We start from the raw sequence: 19,270 nt of genomic DNA on the forward strand, positions 1-19,270 counted from the left end.
TCTTTATTTATTCATTTTATATATATATATATATATATATATATATATATATATATATATATATATATATATATATATGTCATTTGTAAGTATTTAAACATGAATACACATACTGAAATAACATGTCTGAGGTGCATTTTTAGGAGTTTATGAAGGCATTTTCAAGTCAACAAAATGAGGAACACAACAGCATGCATACAAATAATGCAGAAATTAAATCAATGGATCTTTTAGCAACAAACCGTAGAGGGAAATGTTTATTCTCCATTGTGCGTCCGCATGTGTACTGACAATGTTTTCTTATAAGAGTAACTTTTATCACAAAGTGAACAATCAAAAGGTTTCTCTCCTGTGTGCGTTCTCATGTGTGATCGTAGTTCTGCCTTTTGGGAGAATCTTTCCCCACAGACTGAGCAACTGAAGCCATTTCCTCCATCGTGCGCCAGCATGTGCGCTCTCATCCTCGTCTTGTAAGAAAAGCCTTTGCCGCAAATGGAACACCTAAAGGGTTTTTCTCCGGTGTGTTTTTCTTCGTGTGCAATCAAAGACACTTTCTGCGCAAATGTTTTACCGCAAACTGCGCAACCAAAAGGTTTTTTTTCTGTGTGGGTGACCATGTGTGACAGCATGTTTGACTTTTGAGTGCATTGTTTACCACAAACTGGGCAACTAAAAGGTTTTTCTTCTGTGTGCGTTCTCATGTGTGCTCTCAGATGTGAGTTTTGAGAGAATCCTTTGTCACAAACTGGACAGCTAAAGGGTTTCTCTCCTGTGTGCGTTTTCATGTGTGATTGCAGTTCTGCCTTTTGGGGGAATCTTTCACCACAGATGGAGCAACTGAAGCCATTTCCTCCATCGTGTGTCAGCATGTGCGCTCTCATCCTTGTCTTGTAAGAAAAGCCTTTGCCGCAAACAGAACACCTGAAGGGTTTTTCTCCAGTGTGTTTTTCTTTGTGTGCAATCAGAGACATCTTCTGTGCAAATGTTTTGCTGCAAAATGAGCAACCAAAAGGTTTTTTTTCTGTGTGAGTGACCATGTGTGACAGCATGTTTGACTTTTGAGTGCAGCGTTTACCACAAACTGGGCAACTAAAAGGTTTTTCTTCGGTGTGCGTTCTCATGTGTGAAAGCAGATGTGAATTTTGAGAGAATCGTTTGTCACAAACTGGACAGCTAAAGGGTTTCTCTCCAGTGTGCGTTCTCGTGTGTAGCGGAAAATAACTCCTATCAGAAAAGCTTTTTGCACAAACTGAGCAGGTGAAACATTTTTCGCCCATCCCATTTTTGGAACACTCAGCGGTCAGACTTTCACAGTGTATATCTGTGAAGGTCGAGGTAGAGTGTATATCTCTGCTCAAAGGTCCTTGGGTGTCGTCCCCGCCTTCATTCTCAGGAGAGTCTGACGTTGTGTCGTCGCGATCTGATAGCGGAGCTAAGAGCTTGTCTGCTTGTGGTCCGTCTTCATGCTCTTCAATCTTCATCGAGATAACAGTCCGTGGCAACTTGGCGAGATCGGCCTCCTCCGGGTCCAGAAGACACTCTCCCTCCTGAGAGGTCCAGGGTTCCTCCTCTTCCTCCTCCTCCTCCTCTTTAAGGAGGCGGGGCTGGGGATCCTCCTGATTCCAAGTGGAGCTCCCCTCCTGCGGCCCAGGGGAGCATTCTTCTTGACGACCAGTCGGCTGCTGGGAGTCTGCGGTACACAAGCGACACAAACAGACTTCAGCTCAGACATGTCAAATGCAACTTTGAAGCAGTTCAAAGCTGAGTATTTTTCCCTGATTGGTCAAAATAGGTATACGCTTATTTCCATTATAAAGCCTTCTAACAACCCCCCCAACAAGGTTTTATATCCATGCTGTGAGCATGTAGTAGCAGTAGTACATTCTTGATAACATGTAATACTTCCAGTATTTTGCTCATGTGAACATTCGCAAAAACAGGATGTGAACTCAATGAACACAGGAAGGAAGTTCGGCGAATGAATGACGGATGTACTTGTTACTTTCTGCTCATTTTTAATAGCCGCCTTTCTATTATGACTTTATTCCTAATATTTTGTCTTTATTCTTGTAACATTACCCCAGCTGCAGGTCGTAAATGGCCCCCGGGGCCTGGCTTTGGACACCCCTGCTTTAGATGGTCACCCTAACCTGGTGTCGAGGTGACTAAATGACTTTTATCGGACAACTTTTCCCAGAAAGACCCTGTTCGCAAACGGGACAAAGTAGTGGGATAGTAAACAGTAGAAGTAGTAAAAAGTAGATAGTCAACATACCTTCAACGTGGAGCACACTCTGGTGAGTCTTGCTAACAGCCTCCAGTTGTCGTCGATGTCGCTCCTTCTCCTCTCTCGTTCGAGAAAGTTCCTCCTCGTAGGACGCCATCGTTCTTTCGAACAGCCCGAATATTTCCTCAGCCGCCGCCAAGAGTCGCTCCTTCACCAACTCTTTCAACATTTTGATGCTGTCTTGATATTGACCTGTCTCTTGTCGTCTCGAGTCTCGACTTCCGCCTTTTTACGGCTTTGATTGAGGTTTTACGGCAGCTGCAGGCGTCACCCGTAATGTTTTACTGCTTCTGCCATTTTGCAGCGGTATTAAAGACCCGAGACTCAACCCGTAAGACAAATTACTTGACTGCTACTTCCACAGTACACCGAGGACATGTTATTTAGTCATCTTCGTTGAATAACATTCATCCATTTCATCAGAGTGTACGCATTGGGCATATTTTTTATTGAACCTTGCCCGGCTCGCTGCTTTCCCCAACATGGCGGACGTGCGTGTTCAGAGCGGATGTTTGCGTTGAAACTTCAAATTAAGAGCATCTGATATGTCTGTTTTTTTTGTCGAACAAGCAATGCTCACAAGTCAAATAATCCGATGTATGGACTTACCAATGTGTTTCCCTTAGATTGAAAACTTTTAGTTCAAAGTTATTTCTTTTTTTTCAAGTCATGTCAATCAAAGTCATTATTTAGTATTTTTTTTAAATTAACAATAAAATACATTTTCAGCTACATTATACAGATATACAATTTTACATACATCAGCGAGCTAAACAATGGCAACCGCTACATACATGGTGATGTCACCGCCGCGACTCTCAAACATTTTTATAGTTTTATAACCTCCACCATGTTCCTGTTTTTTTTCCAATGAAGGTAAATGTCAGCTTTCATTCATCATTTATGTGCCTAGCCATTGTTTTCCGCATGCCAAACTACAATTGAAAACGCTAAGAACAACTTTTGTGAGATGCGATAATGTTGGCCCAATATTGGAATAAAAGTCTAATATCGGGTAATGTCGGGTTTAAAAAATGCTAAACATCGGTCGACGAGCTCCCCTATTTTCCAGCATGCAGATGATGACCTCATCAAAGCACGTCTGAAGCGTGTAAACAACCGTGGGTGGCGAGTAAGAAGCTAATTTGCTTCTGGCTAACGTTACTCACGGTCTGCAATGACTGCAAAGCATTTGTCCATCAATCCTTCCAATTCCCAGGGCCAAATCGGGAAAATCATGGAGCGTGTCGCCCTGGCTGGACAAGCAGGCCTTTCCTATCTAGCAAGACGCAGGATTCGCCAAACTTCTCTCATGTTAGCTTCCAGTTGTACAATGTTGTTTTCAAGCTAATTGCTGATGCTGAATCCATTAGCTTCACAACATACATGTGTTAATTCCACCAAAGGAGATACAGTGAAGAAAATAAGTATTTGAACACCCTGCTATTTTGCTATTTCTCCCACTTAGAAATCATGGAGGGGTCTGAAATTTTCATCGTAGGTGCATGTCCACTGTGAGAGAGATAAACTAAAAAGAAAAATCCAGAAATCACAATGCATGATTTTTTAACAATTTATTTGTGTGATACAGCTGCTAATAAGTATTTGAACACCTGAGAAAATGAATGTTAATATTTGGTACAGTAGCCTTTGTTTGCTATTACAGAGGTCAAACGTTTCCTGTAGTTTTTCACCAGGTTTGCACACACTGCAGGAGGGATCTTGGCCCACTCCTCCACACAGATCTTCTCTAGATCAGTCAGGTTTCTGGGCTGTCGCTGAGAAACACGGAGTTTGAGCTCCCTCCAAAGATTTTCGATTGGGTTCAGGTCTGGAGACTGGCTGGGCCATGCTAGAACCTTGATATGCTTCTTACGGAGCCACTCCTTGGTTTTCCTGGCTGTGTGCTTCGGGTCGTTGTCGTGTTGGAAGACCCAGCCACGACCCATCTTCAATGCTCTGACAGAGGGAAGGAGGTTGTTCCCCAAAATCTCACAATACACGGCCCCAGTCATCCTCTCTTTAATGCAGTGCACTTGTCCTGTCCCATGTGCAGAAAAACACCCCCAAAGCATGATGCTACCACCCCCATGCTTCACAGTAGGGATGGTGTTCTTCGGATTGTACTCTTCATTCTTCTTCCTCCAAACACGCTTATTGGAATTATGACCAAAAAGTTCTATTTTGGTCTCATCTGACCATAAAACTTTCTCCCATGACTCCTCTGTATCATCCAAATGGTCATATGCAAACTTAAGACGGGCCTTGACATGTGCTGGTTTAAGCAGGGGAACCTTTCGTGCCATGCATGATTTCACATCATGACGTCTTAGTGTATTACCTACAGTAACCTTGGAAACGGTGGTCCCAGCTCTTTTCAGGTCATTGACCAAGTCCTGTCGTGTAGTTCTGGGCTGATTCCTCACCTTTCTTAGAATCATTGAGACCCCACAAGGTGATATCTTGCATGGGGCTCCACTCCGATTGAGATTGACCGTCATGTTTAGCTTCTTCCATTTTCTAATGATAGCTCCAACAGTGGACCTTTTTTCACCAAGCTGCTTGGTAATTGCTCCGTAGCCCTTTCCAGCCTTGTGGAGGTGTACAATTTTGTCTCTGGTGTCTTTGGACAGCTCTTTGGTCTTCGCCATGTTACAAGTTAAAGTCTTACTGATTGTATGGGGTGGACAGGTGTCTTTATGCAGCTAACGACCTCAAACAGGTGCATCTGATTCAGGATGATACATGGAGTGCAGGTGGACTTCTAATGGGCAGACTAACAGGTCTTTCAGGGTCAGAATTCTAGATGATACACAGGTGTTCAAATACTTATTTGCAGCTGTATCACACAAATAAATTGTTAAAAAATCATGCATTGTGATTTCTGGATTTTTCTTTTTAGTTTATCTCTCTCACAGTGGACATGCACCTACGATGAAAATTTCAGACCCCTCCATGATTTCTAAGTGGGAGAAATAGCAAAATAGCAGGGTGTTCAAATACTTATTTTCTTCACTGTATATGATGTTACACATATTGATATCAGAAATTGAGAGTTGGGCATTATCGGCATGTCCGACATCGGACATCTCTATTTTGAACATTTTTGGCTGTCTGGAACAGATTAATTGGATTTATCTTATTTCTTACAGGAACAATTGATTCAGTTAAAGTCTGTTTTGGTTAGAGTCGGAACATCTGGATATGAAGTAATGACACTAACCAAGGTTCTGCTGTCAAAACCTTCCAAGCCTTTAAATTGTCCGCACTCACCGAAATCCGTTGTGCGTCCGCATGTGTGCCTTCAGGGTCTTCTTGTAAGAATAGCTTTTACCGCAGACTGAGCAATGAAAAGGTTTTTCTCCGCACTCAAAAAAACGACTCAAGCCAATCTTAAAGGTAACACATTTTTATATTATTAGTCCAGTGAAAATATATTACCTACAGTAAAAACTAAAAAAAAAATAATAAGTCTGACTGGAGTAAATCTCATTTGGACCTGTAACACAAAAACAATGGGTCACACAAAAGAACAGACTCAAGCCCTTCTTAGAGGTAACACATTATTACATTGTTAGTCCAGTGAAAATGTATTACCTCAAATAAAATTCAATAAAAATTAAGAAGTGTGACTGAAGAGAATCTCATTTGGACCTGTAACACCATAATATTGTGTCGGGGCAAGACCACGCCCCTAAACACCTTGGCCATTCTCTCCCTACTTGTGCGAGCACCCGCGTCCGCCATTTTGGGACTCAGCAATTTTACAAAGTCAGCGTCGTTGGATCAGGGAAAACAACATTGTGTTTTGGGTAAGTATATTTTAGTATTGTGAAATGTTCTGGAGGTTAGTTGTTGAGCAGGACAGTAAGTTAGAGTTGCCACCGCCATTGTTCTGACTATACTGTGTGCATGCTTGCTTCTTTTGGTTCGCTTTACAAACGTATTCAACCATTATTTAATTTCGAAGCGAAGTTCGTTGTCCAATAACTTTAATAAAAGGCAGTTATCCCTTCATTTTAACACTAGCATTGCTACTTTGCTGCAAGTACTTTGCTCTCGCTTTCACGCCACGGCGACAAGCTACGGCAGGGCCTGTGGGCGCGCTTATAGACTGACGTATTGTGTATATTCAAACAACATGGCGTTGCAGTTTCGTGTACGGTGGACATGTTTTTGTTATTAGCGGATCTAGTCCGCTAAGAAGACTATGTGCATTCATTCATTCATGCATGTCGTGTGCATGTCATTGCTTACAGGCTTGCTGTGAACTTGCCCAGGCATATTTAGCCTGAGCCGACAAGTGTGTAGCGATGCTAAAATCTGACAATGCAAGCGCGCGAGTCCGTGCAGGGGACATCGGTAAAAATGCATTTCTTTCACAGGAAAAGATATATAGATGTTCGTTTGGTAAAGCTTCAATTTAAAATATACTGTGTGTTGGACCACATAATCTGAAAAGAATACTTTGAATATTAAGTCCATTACATTAAGCCTTTGAAACTAATGAATCAGAGCTTCAGGACAAGATAAAAAGTGTGTAGGATATAAATTGACGTCAATATCTATCTGCAGATGAAATTTCAGTAAAATCTGATGGTGCAAAATGTTTTTGACCTGGATTTAGTACTGCACGTCACTATTTCATTGTCCTATTTTCAATATGGATGCTCAATGTTCAATATGGTTTGCTGTGTTACCAAGCTCTCTTTTTGCAGCCTCTCACAGTTTGTAAGTATTTAGGTATATAGTTTTTTAATTTATCTACACTATTAATTTACTGTGTGTGATTTGTTGTTTTTGTTTTATAGGTTAATAAATGTGGACTTGCAAAGAGTGCAGTTTGGAAGCGGATACCAGGTACTTGGTGTTGAAACATTTTAGGCAGGTGCATGGGCATCTTCGAGGTAGTTATCGATATCCATGTCCCTACACCGATTGCCCTTGTACATTTAACACATGGAGTAAGCTATCTTCATCAAGCACTGGAGAGGCTGACCTGATCCCCTTGTTGAGTATATGGTTGGGGGTTTGCGGATGTTGATATTGAAAAGATTAATCATTGTCAGAGGTTAGTACCATTTTTAATAATCAGCCACTGATCAACTTATAATGCTGCTTTTTTCATCCTCATTTAGTATTATAGTCTAGGAGTAGCCCTAATGTTGACTGTAGGAGGCAACATGGCTCAGGAGGTAGAGTGGTTGTCTCTCAACCTGAAGGTTGTGGGTTTGATCCTCCATCCTCCCATGTCTCTAAATATCCTTTGGGCAAGATATTAAACCCCCGTTTGCTCCTGATGCATCAGTAGGTAAATGTGCTAACAGTATCAAAGAGCCTTGGAGGTGGAAAAGCACTATACAAGTGAAAGGAGGTAGTCCTAGCTTATTTGCAGTGATAGATGTGCTAAAATTACAACATTTTTTCACAGAGTAAGAAGTGTTTGAAAATGACATGTCCTGCTGTTCTGCGAATCATCTTCGGTGATGACTCCGACTCAAGAAGACTACCCCTGGTGTCTGGACTTCCAGCAACTGTGGAAGAGCTCCAAACAACGTTAAAGACATTTTTTCAGCTGGCAGAAGATTTCCGCCTCCAATATATGGATTCTGACTTCAATGCTTTCATGAACCTAACAGATATGTCAGATGTTCAAGATAAAGGCACAGTGAAGGTAATATGCACGACAACGATGCTGCCTGAAGAACCTACCATATGCTGTACCCAGTGGACCCAGGGCAGTTGAATCCACACCCAACCTCACCTCCTGAAACATCTCCCGACTCCCTGCTACCCCAAACCACTTCATTGGCTTCATCCAGCAGTGATGATACAGTCCACACATCAACACCACATTCATCACCTCAAGTACAGCTCTCCAAGTGCTCCTGCTGGCCTAAGATTTTTGTGGTCCCAAAGTTTTCATATGAGGCTGACTTGGAGTTGCAGTTGAAAAATGATGAGTTTGAGAGAGATGGCGCATATTTCTACCCAGGACCAAAACTTAAAGGACAAATTCTTGATGGACTGGCTCAAGAAATAATGAAATACACAAAGTATCCCAAAGATTATCAGTGTGAAGAGGTGGCTGAAGCCTTAACTAGAGCCCATCCTTGTCTGGGGCAGTTGGGGAACAGGACAGGATTTTGGGGTTGGAAACAATCACTGAAATACAAACTGCAGAACTATCGGACAAAACTGGGGCGGCTAGGTGATCCTGAAATTCATGTGAACTCCTTAAAACACAAGAGGAAGGGACAAGGAAAAGCAGCAGCCAGTATAAAGAAGCCAAGGAAGGCAGAAGTTCACTACATTCCTTTGCACCCAAAAGTCGAGACTGCAGAAAGTCTGGAGGAGGAGCGAATCAGTATACTATCAGAAATGAAGAAACGCTTCAATGAGGTGGTGATAAAGACAAAAATGGAAAAGACTTTTTCCCACAGACGACTGGAAATTGTGGATGAGAGACCAATGATCGAAGACTTCAAAGACCGATGGCCAGCCTTGTTTCAGGAGAGTGGTGTAAGTATACACCACGGTGGACTATTGCATTTTGATATGGTTTAGAACTGGGTTGTTGACAGCTGTTCAGCTGTTGTTGTTATTTCTCCTAGCTTTAGGTCCGATCGTCCGGTCCTGGTTCCACACACTTGCTGTATGTGATTGTATTTACATTTAATTAGTTTTTTTTTTTTTTCCCCACAGGTGAATGATGAGTTCATGAGAATCACCACAAAACCACTACTGTCAAAGTTTTTCGCCCAGCTTGACCACTTTACTCCAAAGCTCAACTCCCTTTTCAAGTCCAAAGGAGGAGCGAAGGGACAGAAGATGAAGAATATCCTGGCAGTCTATGATGAGGTGGGTTTTAATTACATTGATGTTATCAAATTCATTCATTCGTTCATTTTCTACAGCACCCTCACGTGGGTCGCGGGCATGCTGGAGCCTATCCCAGCTGTTCCGGTATGAAATTTAATTTTTAATGCCAAGTGGCAAATTATCATACAGGAATTGGTTAATTGGTGACTCCAAATTGTCCATAGGTATGAATGTGAGTGTGAATGGTTGTTTGTCTATATGTGCCCTGTGATTGGCTGGCGACCAGTCCAGGGTGTACCCCGCCTCTCGCCCGAAGACAGCTGGGATAGGCTCCAGCACCCCCGTGACCCTCGTGAGGAAAAAGCGGTAGAAAATGAATGAATGAATGAATGAATGAATGAATTGATTTGAAGTGAATTCACTACTCTGTGCATTATTTTTTGTCAAAGTCAAAACATGTTTTTCAATTGTAAATTTTTTGGCTTTTTGATCATTTTGGTGTAATTATGGTTGATCCCCAGCACACGATAATTATTAACTTGAACTTTTTATCTCAGTCTGCAGAAGTATTTCCATTTCTCTTAAATTGAAATGAGCTTTGAAAACTGGAAGATGACTGATGTATTCATAGTTGAAATAGCTGTATCCCAATGACAGCATTGTAAGCTAGCTCATTTTAACTTGTTTTCTCGTGTTATAATGCACAGAAAAGGGAAAGAAATATGTTAATTTTTCACATAAAGATTGAGAATGATGGGCAAAATTCCAAAAACTGCAGTTACCCTTTAAAAACTGCAATGTTCTATGTAATTGATAAAAATAAGAAAAAGGCATTATCTCCACAACTGGCTTTTTATGTTGTTTACCATGTCCTGTAGCGTAGGCTTTTACCAAAGGTATCAAAACGATTAAAAATAGGAACAATGGTTGGGCGCCAGACAGGGACAAGATAAACTGACCTGTCAATTTACAAGATAACCTTTGGATTTATTCATCCGGCTAGCTTAACCTGTGCTACAGAAGTGAAAAAAAAAATACATAAGATACTCAAAGTCAATATAATTTATATTCAAATCCAGGAAAAGAACATTCAAATTATTCAAATCATCATTTGCATTTACTTCCTTCAAAAAAAATCAAATTCTTCATATTATCATTTATATTCAATGTAATCACAAAGAATCCTTCAAATCATCATTTATATTCAATGTAATCACAAAAAATCCTTCAAATTCTCATAATGAAAAAAGTCATATTCACAAAATAATCTACTGCAAACTCAAAAGCGGATTCACAAAAAATAAATTAAATGTCCATTAATTAAGTCCGATAAATTAGGAACCCAGATAGTCTTTTCCCTCTGTGAGGCGTGGGAGTGTGTGTGTGTGTATGTGTATGTGTGTGTGTAGTGTTTGCAGGGGGTTAAATAGTTCACAAGTCCTTTCACAATCAGTTCAGTCCAGTTCGATATGAAAGAAGGGGCAATGATTAGTGTAGGTGTATGGGTTGGGAGCTGTAATGTTCCAGGAGCTGAGGAAACCAGAAGGTAAGGGGAATGTGAGGAGAAAGGAAAATGGAGGAAGCCAGGAGAGTCAAAGGCAGGAGACCAGACTTAGCTTTTGCCGACAACAGAGGAGGGACAAAACAGCCACGGACAGCAGGTCCAACAGAGACTCAGATCCAACCTGCTTCAAGAAACTTTCTTCTTTACCGCTGATAGTTTGTCTTGTCTCAGTTTCTCCTTCAGTTTCCACATTTACTTGAGTTCATTCCTTTTTCGATTAGGATCTTGAATGACTTAAAAATAATCTGCTATTAGTTCTGATCGTCTCCTTTCTTTTCCACTCTCACTTCACACACGGAATCTCCTTTTCCTCTGCCCTTTGTTCTCTCCATGCTCACAGGTGTCCCCTAATTAAATCACCCTCCTTCTCCTGCTCAGGTGGCCAGAATTATTTGAGGTTTCCTCTCTTCTCTGCCACATCTCCCCCCCTTGACAAGACCACGCATAGTGGTAATGCCGAGATTGGTGGATCAGTCTAATTCTAGTCCGAGAACCCTGGGAAATCCTCCTCTTCCGAGCTTTCCTGCAGGATATCGAGTACTTTTCGTCTTTCCATATGTTCCAGGTCCTCAGCAATAGGGTAGAAAGGTTTAAGATTACAAACATGTACAGTTCTTACATCCTGACCTGTATCCTCTAAAACCACTCTGTAGTTCAGGGGTCCAAGTTGTTTAACTACACGGTAGGGTCCTTTCCACTTTTTTCCTAGTTTGGAGGTGAACTTATCCTTTGCCTGTGACTGAGGAAAATTCCTTACCCACACTCTCTGTCGAGGTCTGAAACTAACAGTTCTGCGGTTTTTGTTGTAATTTCTCAGTTGCCTAAGTTTTGATTTTCTTATGTTTTCCTCAACAGCGGTTTTGAGTTGTTTCATGCGGTGGACCACATCATAGGCTGGTTTATCAGGGGGATAAATCTGTCCTTTGAGAACTTTGTCTATTGGGCTAATGAGCTTTCTACCAATTTGCAACTCTGCAGGGGTTACACCAGTAGTTTCTTGAACAGCAGAATTTATTGCAAATCTAAATTCAGGAAGGTATTGATCCCACCTGGCATGATTATTATCCAGATAAGAGGCTATCATACATTTCAAATTACGATTCACTCTTTCAGTCATATTAGTTTGTGGATGATAGGCAGTGGTTAGTTTGGGAGTCACAGTCCATTGTTCACAGAGTTCACGGAAAACTGCTGACACAAACTGTGATCCTCGATCAGACAAGATGTAATCAGGTACACCCCATCTTGTGAAGATTTCTTTTCTCAGGAATCGGGCTACTGTTTGGGCTGTAGCAGTTCGTAATGGACTCAATTCAACCCAACGTGTAAAGTAATCCACCACAACCAACAGATAATCATTTCTATCAGGACTTTTTGGTAAAGGACCCATAAGATCAATACCTAACATTTCATTAGGGCTTTTGACAGTGGTTTGTTGGATTTTTCCAGCAGGTTTTTGGTTATCTGCTTTCAGACTTTGACAAACATGACATGTCTTAATGAAGTTTTTTACATCAGTCCACATTCCAGGCCAATATGCCACTTCATAAAGTCGTTTATAGGTTTTGAAAATTCCAGCATGTCCACTTAAAGGGTTCTCATGATAGTTCTGAAGAATCTCCTGAACCAGACTGCGAGGAATGTAAAGCCTATAGTGGATTTCATTTTCAGACATTTGCTTTTTGTGATACAATTTGTCTTCTAGAATGACAAACTCCTGTTTTACTTTTTTGTTTCCTTCAGCTAGCTGCTTCATGACTTGTTCCACATTTATGTCCTTCTTTTGTTCTTCCCAAACCCGGTCAAGGGATATTTGAAGGTTCTCCTCTTTTTTATTAGAGTACAGAAAACATCTGCTGTGGCAAGGAATCCTGGAAAGAGCATCTGGAGCACCATTAAGTTTCCCCTTGCGGTATTCTACGATAAAGTCAAATCTCTGTAATCTCAGAGCCCATCTGATCAACCGACTAGTAGTTTTTGTGGATGAGAGGACCCATTTCAAGGCAGAATGGTCTGTGATTACGGTAAAGAGCGTTGGTTCAAGATAGTGTTGCCATCTTTCTAGAGCCCAAATGATTGCAAGACATTCTTTTTCTGTTACAGAGTAATTCATTTCAGCTCTGTTTAAGGTCCTGCTGGCATATGCCAGAACCACTTCAGTTCCACGGTTCTCCTTCTGTGTTAACACTGCTCCTAGACCAGTATTGCTTGCGTCAGTGTAGACGAAGAAAGGCAAGTCTGGATTTGGGTGACCTAAGATAGGTGGAGAGGTCAAACTGGACTTAAGCTGGTCAAAGGCCTGCTGGCAAGCTTGGCTCCAGATGAAAGGGTTTCCCTTTTTCTTAAGGTCATTCAAGGGTTGAGCAGTTTTTGAGAAGTCCGGTACAAACTTGTGATACCATCCGGCAAGTCCTAAGAATCTCTGAACTTCTTTGAGATTTGTTGGCACTGGATAGGCCTGAATGGCCTCCACTTTGTCAGGATCAGCTCTGACTCCTTTACCAGAAACAATGTGACCAAGAAATCTGATTTCTCTGAGACAGAATTTGGACTTCTTCAGATTGATGGTCAGATTGGCCTTCTGGAGTCGATCTATTACCATCTGCAGACGCTCAAAATGTTGAGTGACAGATGAAGAATAAACAATTATGTCATCTAGATAAACTAGACAAATCTCTCCCCGCAGACCCTCCAAGACTCTTTCCATGAGTCTTTGGAAAGTGGCTGGTGCATTCTTTAGACCAAAAGGCATGACATTGAAGTGGTACAGTCCAGAGTGGGTGACAAAAGCAGTTTTCGCTTTGCTGACAGGATCCATGGGCACCTGCCAGTATCCGCTGTTCAAGTCAATAGTGGAAAAGAGAGAGGCTCCAGACAGTGACTCCAGAATTTCATTGATGTTAGGCAGAGGATATGCATCTGTTTCAGTTGCAGCATTCACTTTTCTAAAATCCACGCAAAATCTGTGGCCACCATCTTTTTTTGGTGGGAGGACTACAGGAGAGGCCCATCCAGAATGAGAGGGTTCCACAACTCCAGTGGAAATCATCTCCCTTAACTGTTCCTCAACGATTGCTTGTTTAGCAGGTGACAACCTGTATGGTCTTTGTTTGATTGGGATGACATTAGTGGTATATATGGTGTGCTGTAAAACATCAGTCTTTCCTGGTTTATTTGTACAGACTTGTGGGTGAGACTCAAGAATCTGTTTTAAGTGTTTCTTTTCTCCATCTTGCAAATGAGCCTCAGATACAGCAATGTTAATGTAATCTTTGACTTCCATTCGCACTGGCTCGAGGGAGAGATTGGGAGGTGGTACTGAACTTATAAGCGAAAGTTTCTGACCCTGATGGCTTAGGAGAGGTGATGACCCTGCCTTATCACTCTTCTGGGGGAGGGATGCATTACCTGGCTGAAAGGGATAAGTAAGAGAGGGGTCTGACTTAAAGCTATAAACTCTATCAGCCACACTGATTATCATTCCGACGCTAGAAATATAATCAAGGCCAAGAACTATACCATAAGCCAGAGCTTCTGGCCCAAGTACAGCTACTGGTAAACTGGTCATGTGCCCTTGAAGATCGATAGAAAGGTTTTCCCACCCAATTGGAGTGGCTGCTTCCCCATTAGCTAAATACAAGGGGCCTTCTACCCATGGTTGAAGATTAGCTGTTGAGCCCTTTAATTCTACCCACAGATACTCATGAATGAGGGTGTAACTAGCTCCTGTGTCAACTATGGCTTTTCCACGCCATGTACCGATTGAAACTGGCACTAGGAGTTGTTGGGGACTAGACAAAGCACCAAGGGGCTCACCTTTAACCTCTGACCTTGCCTCATTTGAGGCTTTCCGGACTCGTGAAGATGTTGGTCGGAAGAATTTTTTGGATTTTATCAGTGATACAGAACCATTCCCAGGCATTCCCTTTGGTTTTAAAGCTCGTGGAGGATGTTTGGACACCTGCTGGGGATTAATGGAACGGCCAGGTGTACTGTAATGTGGGCAAGAACCCGGAGGATGATTACCATTACATCTCCAACATAAAACAGGGTGTCTGGTTTTGTCAACCGGCTGACCTGAGTTTGTATTTTTTGGAACGGGGTTGACATGTTTAACATTCACTCTCTGATTGTATTCCAACTGCTGTTCCTGGTCTTTTTCTATTTGGTGACCCAGGCGGACTAGATCTTCAACAGTGTCAACTCTGCCTCTGAGCTGACTGGCAAGAAGAGGGTTAATATTTCTCAGAATCATTTTCACTATGCTAGCTTCTGTTAGAGTAGGCTTCCATCTTTTGCAGAGGGCTCTGTAAGAAAAAGCGAAGTCTCTGATAGTTTCCTTCTCTTGTTGTTTTCTTGTCCTGACCCGTTCAGCCAGCTCGTCTTCATAATCTTCTGATAAGAAAGCAGAAAGGAAAACAGTTTCAAACTGACTCCAAGTAGTCACTTTAGATCTTGCGATTTCCCACCAGTCACGAGCAGTCCCCTGGAGTACAGTTCTGAAAGTTGCTAAAATCTCAGTGTCGGATAAGGGATGTAGGGCAAGAAAATCATGACACTTGGAAAGATAATTGAGAGGATCAGGATCATCATCAGTTGAACCATAGGTTGGAAAGGTCAACCTGATATGATCACTTTTCACAGCTGATGTGGTGTGAATAGGTATCGAAGGTTTTTCTATTGAACAAGAAAGAGAGCTTTCTTGAGAGGGACTAAGAGTGGCTTTGGTCATGATAGCTTCAAGTTTTCTCTCCAAAGAAGAGGTTTTTTGTTCCAGACGTTGTAATTGTTCTTTACTCTCAGCTTCTACTTTCTCCAGATTATTAGTCAGCTTTGTTAGCTCCACATTAGCTGCCTGTATCATTTTTGACAACTCATAGATGCTTTTTTGAGTATCTGTATGAAAACACTTGAGCTCTCCTTGAACTTCAGCTTGAAGTTGCTCTACCATAAAGCGAATCTCTGACAGAAGAGAGATTTCAGAATTTTTCAATTCCTCTTCCAGGATCAGTTTGGTTCCTTTCACAATATTATCAATTTCTCTTTCCATTCCTTCTTTGTAAGAGACAATATTTGTAATGAGTTGGCGATGATTTGTGCTAATAAGATCTTTAAGTTCTTTAAGGTGGTCATTTGATGTATGTTGATTTTCTTTCAAACATGTTGTTAAGTCTTTAAGGGCTAAACTTTGATCTTCTATTCCTTTATTAACTCGGTCCCAACCCTCCTGGGTTTTTGCTACCAGTTGATTCAAGTTCCGAGCAGGAGTAGGGATGGCTTGTGGAAGATCACATTGTACTGGAGATACGGAATAAGAAGGAGAAACATTGAGATTCAGATGTCTGCTTTCTGGATCAGGTGAAGAGGACACTGCTTCAGATTCCCAAGCGAGAGATTGATGGACAAAAGAAATATTTTCATGTGGGGGAACAGACGTATAATGGCCAGAGGCGTCAGTTATTCCACCTTGTGGCTGATGGGGAGTTGTGAAGTAAGTCTGTAAGTGTGCACTATTTGCACCATAGTTATGGACAGGGGTATGAACATCAGGAGCTTCTATATCCAGAGAAACTGATGGCGACACTGAAGAAGTCTGCTGATTATCCATAATGTAAGTTGTGTGATATATCAAAATAAATTAGGTGAGATGTGCATTTTTCATTAACTGCAGCATTACAGAGTCAATCACAGCAATCAAAGCAGTATACCCACAGCAGCAATCCAAAGTAGCTTGCGAAAACCCTTAATGCATGCAGGATAGCATCAAAGAACAGTTAACATGCATAACATTGACAAAAACATTCAAACATGCAAGAGTATTAGCAAAAACATAAGCATTGCATAGTATAGCACATCAAAACAACAATTGCAGCTTTAACTCATGGCCTCGAGCCCCACATTGGGCGCCATTTCTGTAGCGTAGGCTTTTACCAAAGGTATCAAAACGATTAAAAATAGGAACAATGGTTGGGCGCCAGACAGGGACAAGATAAACTGACCTGTCAATTTACAAGATAACCTTTGGATTTATTCATCCGGCTAGCTTAACCTGTGCTACAGAAGTGAAAAAAAAAATACATAAGATACTCAAAGTCAATATAATTTATATTCAAATCCAGGAAAAGAACATTCAAATTATTCAAATCATCATTTGCATTTACTTCCTTCAAAAAAAATCAAATTCTTCATATTATCATTTATATTCAATGTAATCACAAAGAATCCTTCAAATCATCATTTATATTCAATGTAATCACAAAAAATCCTTCAAATTCTCATAATGAAAAAAGTCATATTCACAAAATAATCTACTGCAAACTCAAAAGCGGATTCACAAAAAATAAATTAAATGTCCATTAATTAAGTCCGATAAATTAGGAACCCAGATAGTCTTTTCCCTCTGTGAGGCGTGGGAGTGTGTGTGTGTGTATGTGTATGTGTGTGTGTAGTGTTTGCAGGGGGTTAAATAGTTCACAAGTCCTTTCACAATCAGTTCAGTCCAGTTCGATATGAAAGAAGGGGCAATGATTAGTGTAGGTGTATGGGTTGGGAGCTGTAATGTTCCAGGAGCTGAGGAAACCAGAAGGTAAGGGGAATGTGAGGAGAAAGGAAAATGGAGGAAGCCAGGAGAGTCAAAGGCAGGAGACCAGACTTAGCTTTTGCCGACAACAGAGGAGGGACAAAACAGCCACGGACAGCAGGTCCAACAGAGACTCAGATCCAACCTGCTTCAAGAAACTTTCTTCTTTACCGCTGATAGTTTGTCTTGTCTCAGTTTCTCCTTCAGTTTCCACATTTACTTGAGTTCATTCCTTTTTCGATTAGGATCTTGAATGACTTAAAAATAATCTGCTATTAGTTCTGATCGTCTCCTTTCTTTTCCACTCTCACTTCACACACGGAATCTCCTTTTCCTCTGCCCTTTGTTCTCTCCATGCTCACAGGTGTCCCCTAATTAAATCACTTCCCCCTCCTTCTCCTGCTCAGGTGGCCAGAATTATTTGAGGTTTCCTCTCTTCTCTGCCACAGTCCCACTTATTAACGCCAAATGCATGTACATGTGTTTCAGTGTGATGAAATAGATGCGAAGAGGGAGTGTGTTCTGAAGAGCCTGATTATCTACCTCAACGAGGATCCAGCTTCCCTCGTCAAGGAGTACCTGGTAAATTTCACTTTTAACAAAAGAGCATGTCTTAGCACTGGTAGTATGTTCCAGTGTTTAATCTTTGTTTTCTTTAATTAATAGCAGAACATTGGGTAGTGTCTGCCAGTGTTAGTGTTAATTTTTTTTTGGGGGGGGGGGGGATTAGTCAAAAATCTATGTACAATTTTTCCTTGAATTGCATGCATGTTTTGGTTATCATACAATGGTCATGGTTTAATTAATTTAAACACGCATCACCTTACTTATTGTATCCTACCCTTCCAGTTTTACAGTCTGTTACATTTGTTCACTTCCTTGACATACAGTACATTGTTGTATTGTTAATGCATTGTTGCCCATCTTTGTTCTTGATGTATGTTTATCAGAAAACATCAATTTTATTAGAATTCCTATTAGCTAACTAAACAAAATGGCTGGCAAACTGAACTACATTACATTGACCATCTATGGTTGACTCTCAAAAATGTTAACCCCATGTTAACATTATGTTACATGTGTAAAACAATTGTAAATGCGTAATATAAACTACAATGAAAGGAATAAATTAATAATGTAAGGTTACTTCTGCCTTAATTGAAGACGTGACTGTTGTCAATGTGGGATCAAATATCACCACCTTCAGTTTTACAGTGAAGGTAAAAGTAACCTCAAATGTTCATTTATCCTACCTTTCACCAACTCCCGAGAAAGTTAGGAGTTTGTATAACTTCTGGACTTCAGACCATTCGACCAGATTGACGTTAGTCACACCCACAGATTTTGATGGGTGTTTGTGATACATAATTCATGACGCTGCACCCCAGAGCCATGAAATAATAAAATTTAACTATTAACTATTTGACACATTTAGTTCTTTAGAGATTGATTTATTTAATTTTGTCCCATTTGGTCCACCGCACATAAGTAGAAATGTAAAGGTACCATATTAGTAGTGACGCCAATATTAACAATATACCTCAGCCCATCATGAGCAGACAATGTGGCATTTGACATATTAGCACTTTGTAACTCACAAATGATAGCGGTTGCACTTTCAGTGGTTGATCTGGTTAAATTATATTTTCGGATTGTTATTTCTAATAATGACAATTTTGGAAGGAAAGCTGTAGTGCATCTCTAACATGTTTATTGTAAAAAGCTGAAGTTTTGGCTATGTTGTACAGAAATGTGGCTTTATCCCTTGTTTTAAATAAATCCTTGTCAGGTGTAGTTCCTTGTACTGTATATTCTTCAGGAGTTTGGGATTAATTTGACTAATAGTATTAATCACACATTTTTAGTTAAAATGAAGTAAAAACTATTCATTAGTTTAATTAAATTACTGTGTGTTAACTGTACTTTGTAGAAATTGATAGAACTGTCTCAATTACAGTTTGTTACCTCAATTGCTGTAATTTGAGTTGGATGAACAGAAAAAAAGATAAACTAACAC

At 40.8% G+C, this 19,270-nt stretch overlaps 1 protein-coding gene and 1 long non-coding RNA gene across 3 annotated transcripts; one reads left to right on the plus strand and one right to left on the minus strand.

Moving 5' to 3' along the window:
* Positions 1-96: 96 nt before the first annotated feature.
* Positions 97-2,761, minus strand: LOC131127611 (uncharacterized). Its single transcript, XM_058069670.2, has 2 exons — positions 2,276-2,761; positions 97-1,690 (listed from the first exon to the last, which is right to left on the minus strand). Exons 1-2 carry the CDS (start codon positions 2,454-2,456, stop codon positions 258-260), a joined length of 1,614 nt encoding a protein of 537 aa, XP_057925653.2. The 5' UTR covers positions 2,457-2,761; the 3' UTR covers positions 97-257.
* Positions 2,762-5,798: 3,037 nt separating this feature from the next.
* LOC144898267 (uncharacterized) lies at positions 5,799-19,058 on the plus strand. 2 transcript variants are annotated; one of them, XR_013627171.1, is made up of 6 exons: positions 5,799-6,099; positions 7,099-7,147; positions 7,719-7,843; positions 7,927-8,809; positions 8,993-9,148; positions 17,743-19,058. It is a non-coding gene; the product is annotated as an uncharacterized LOC144898267 (long non-coding RNA). The 2 variants fall into 2 exon arrangements; XR_013627170.1 differs by having other exon boundaries at positions 7,719-8,809.
* Positions 19,059-19,270: the final 212 nt, after the last annotated feature.

The sequence above is a fragment of the Doryrhamphus excisus genome, linkage group LG3 (assembly GCF_037039965.1).
Source record: "Doryrhamphus excisus strain RoL-2023G ecotype Guam linkage group LG3, RoL_Dexc_Guam_v1.1, whole genome shotgun sequence".
In the NCBI taxonomy this organism is placed as follows: Eukaryota; Metazoa; Chordata; class Actinopteri; order Syngnathiformes; family Syngnathidae; genus Doryrhamphus; species Doryrhamphus excisus.

Coding starts and splice junctions, on each gene's coding strand:
- LOC131127611 (XM_058069670.2), bottom strand. CDS start 2,456: ATGTTGAAAGAGTTGGTGAAGGAGCGACTCTTGGCGGCGGCTGAGGAA. Junction 1,691..2,275: donor GAGTGTGCTCCACGTTGAAG/GTATGTTGACTA, acceptor TGTGTACCGCAG/ACTCCCAGCAGCCGACTGGT.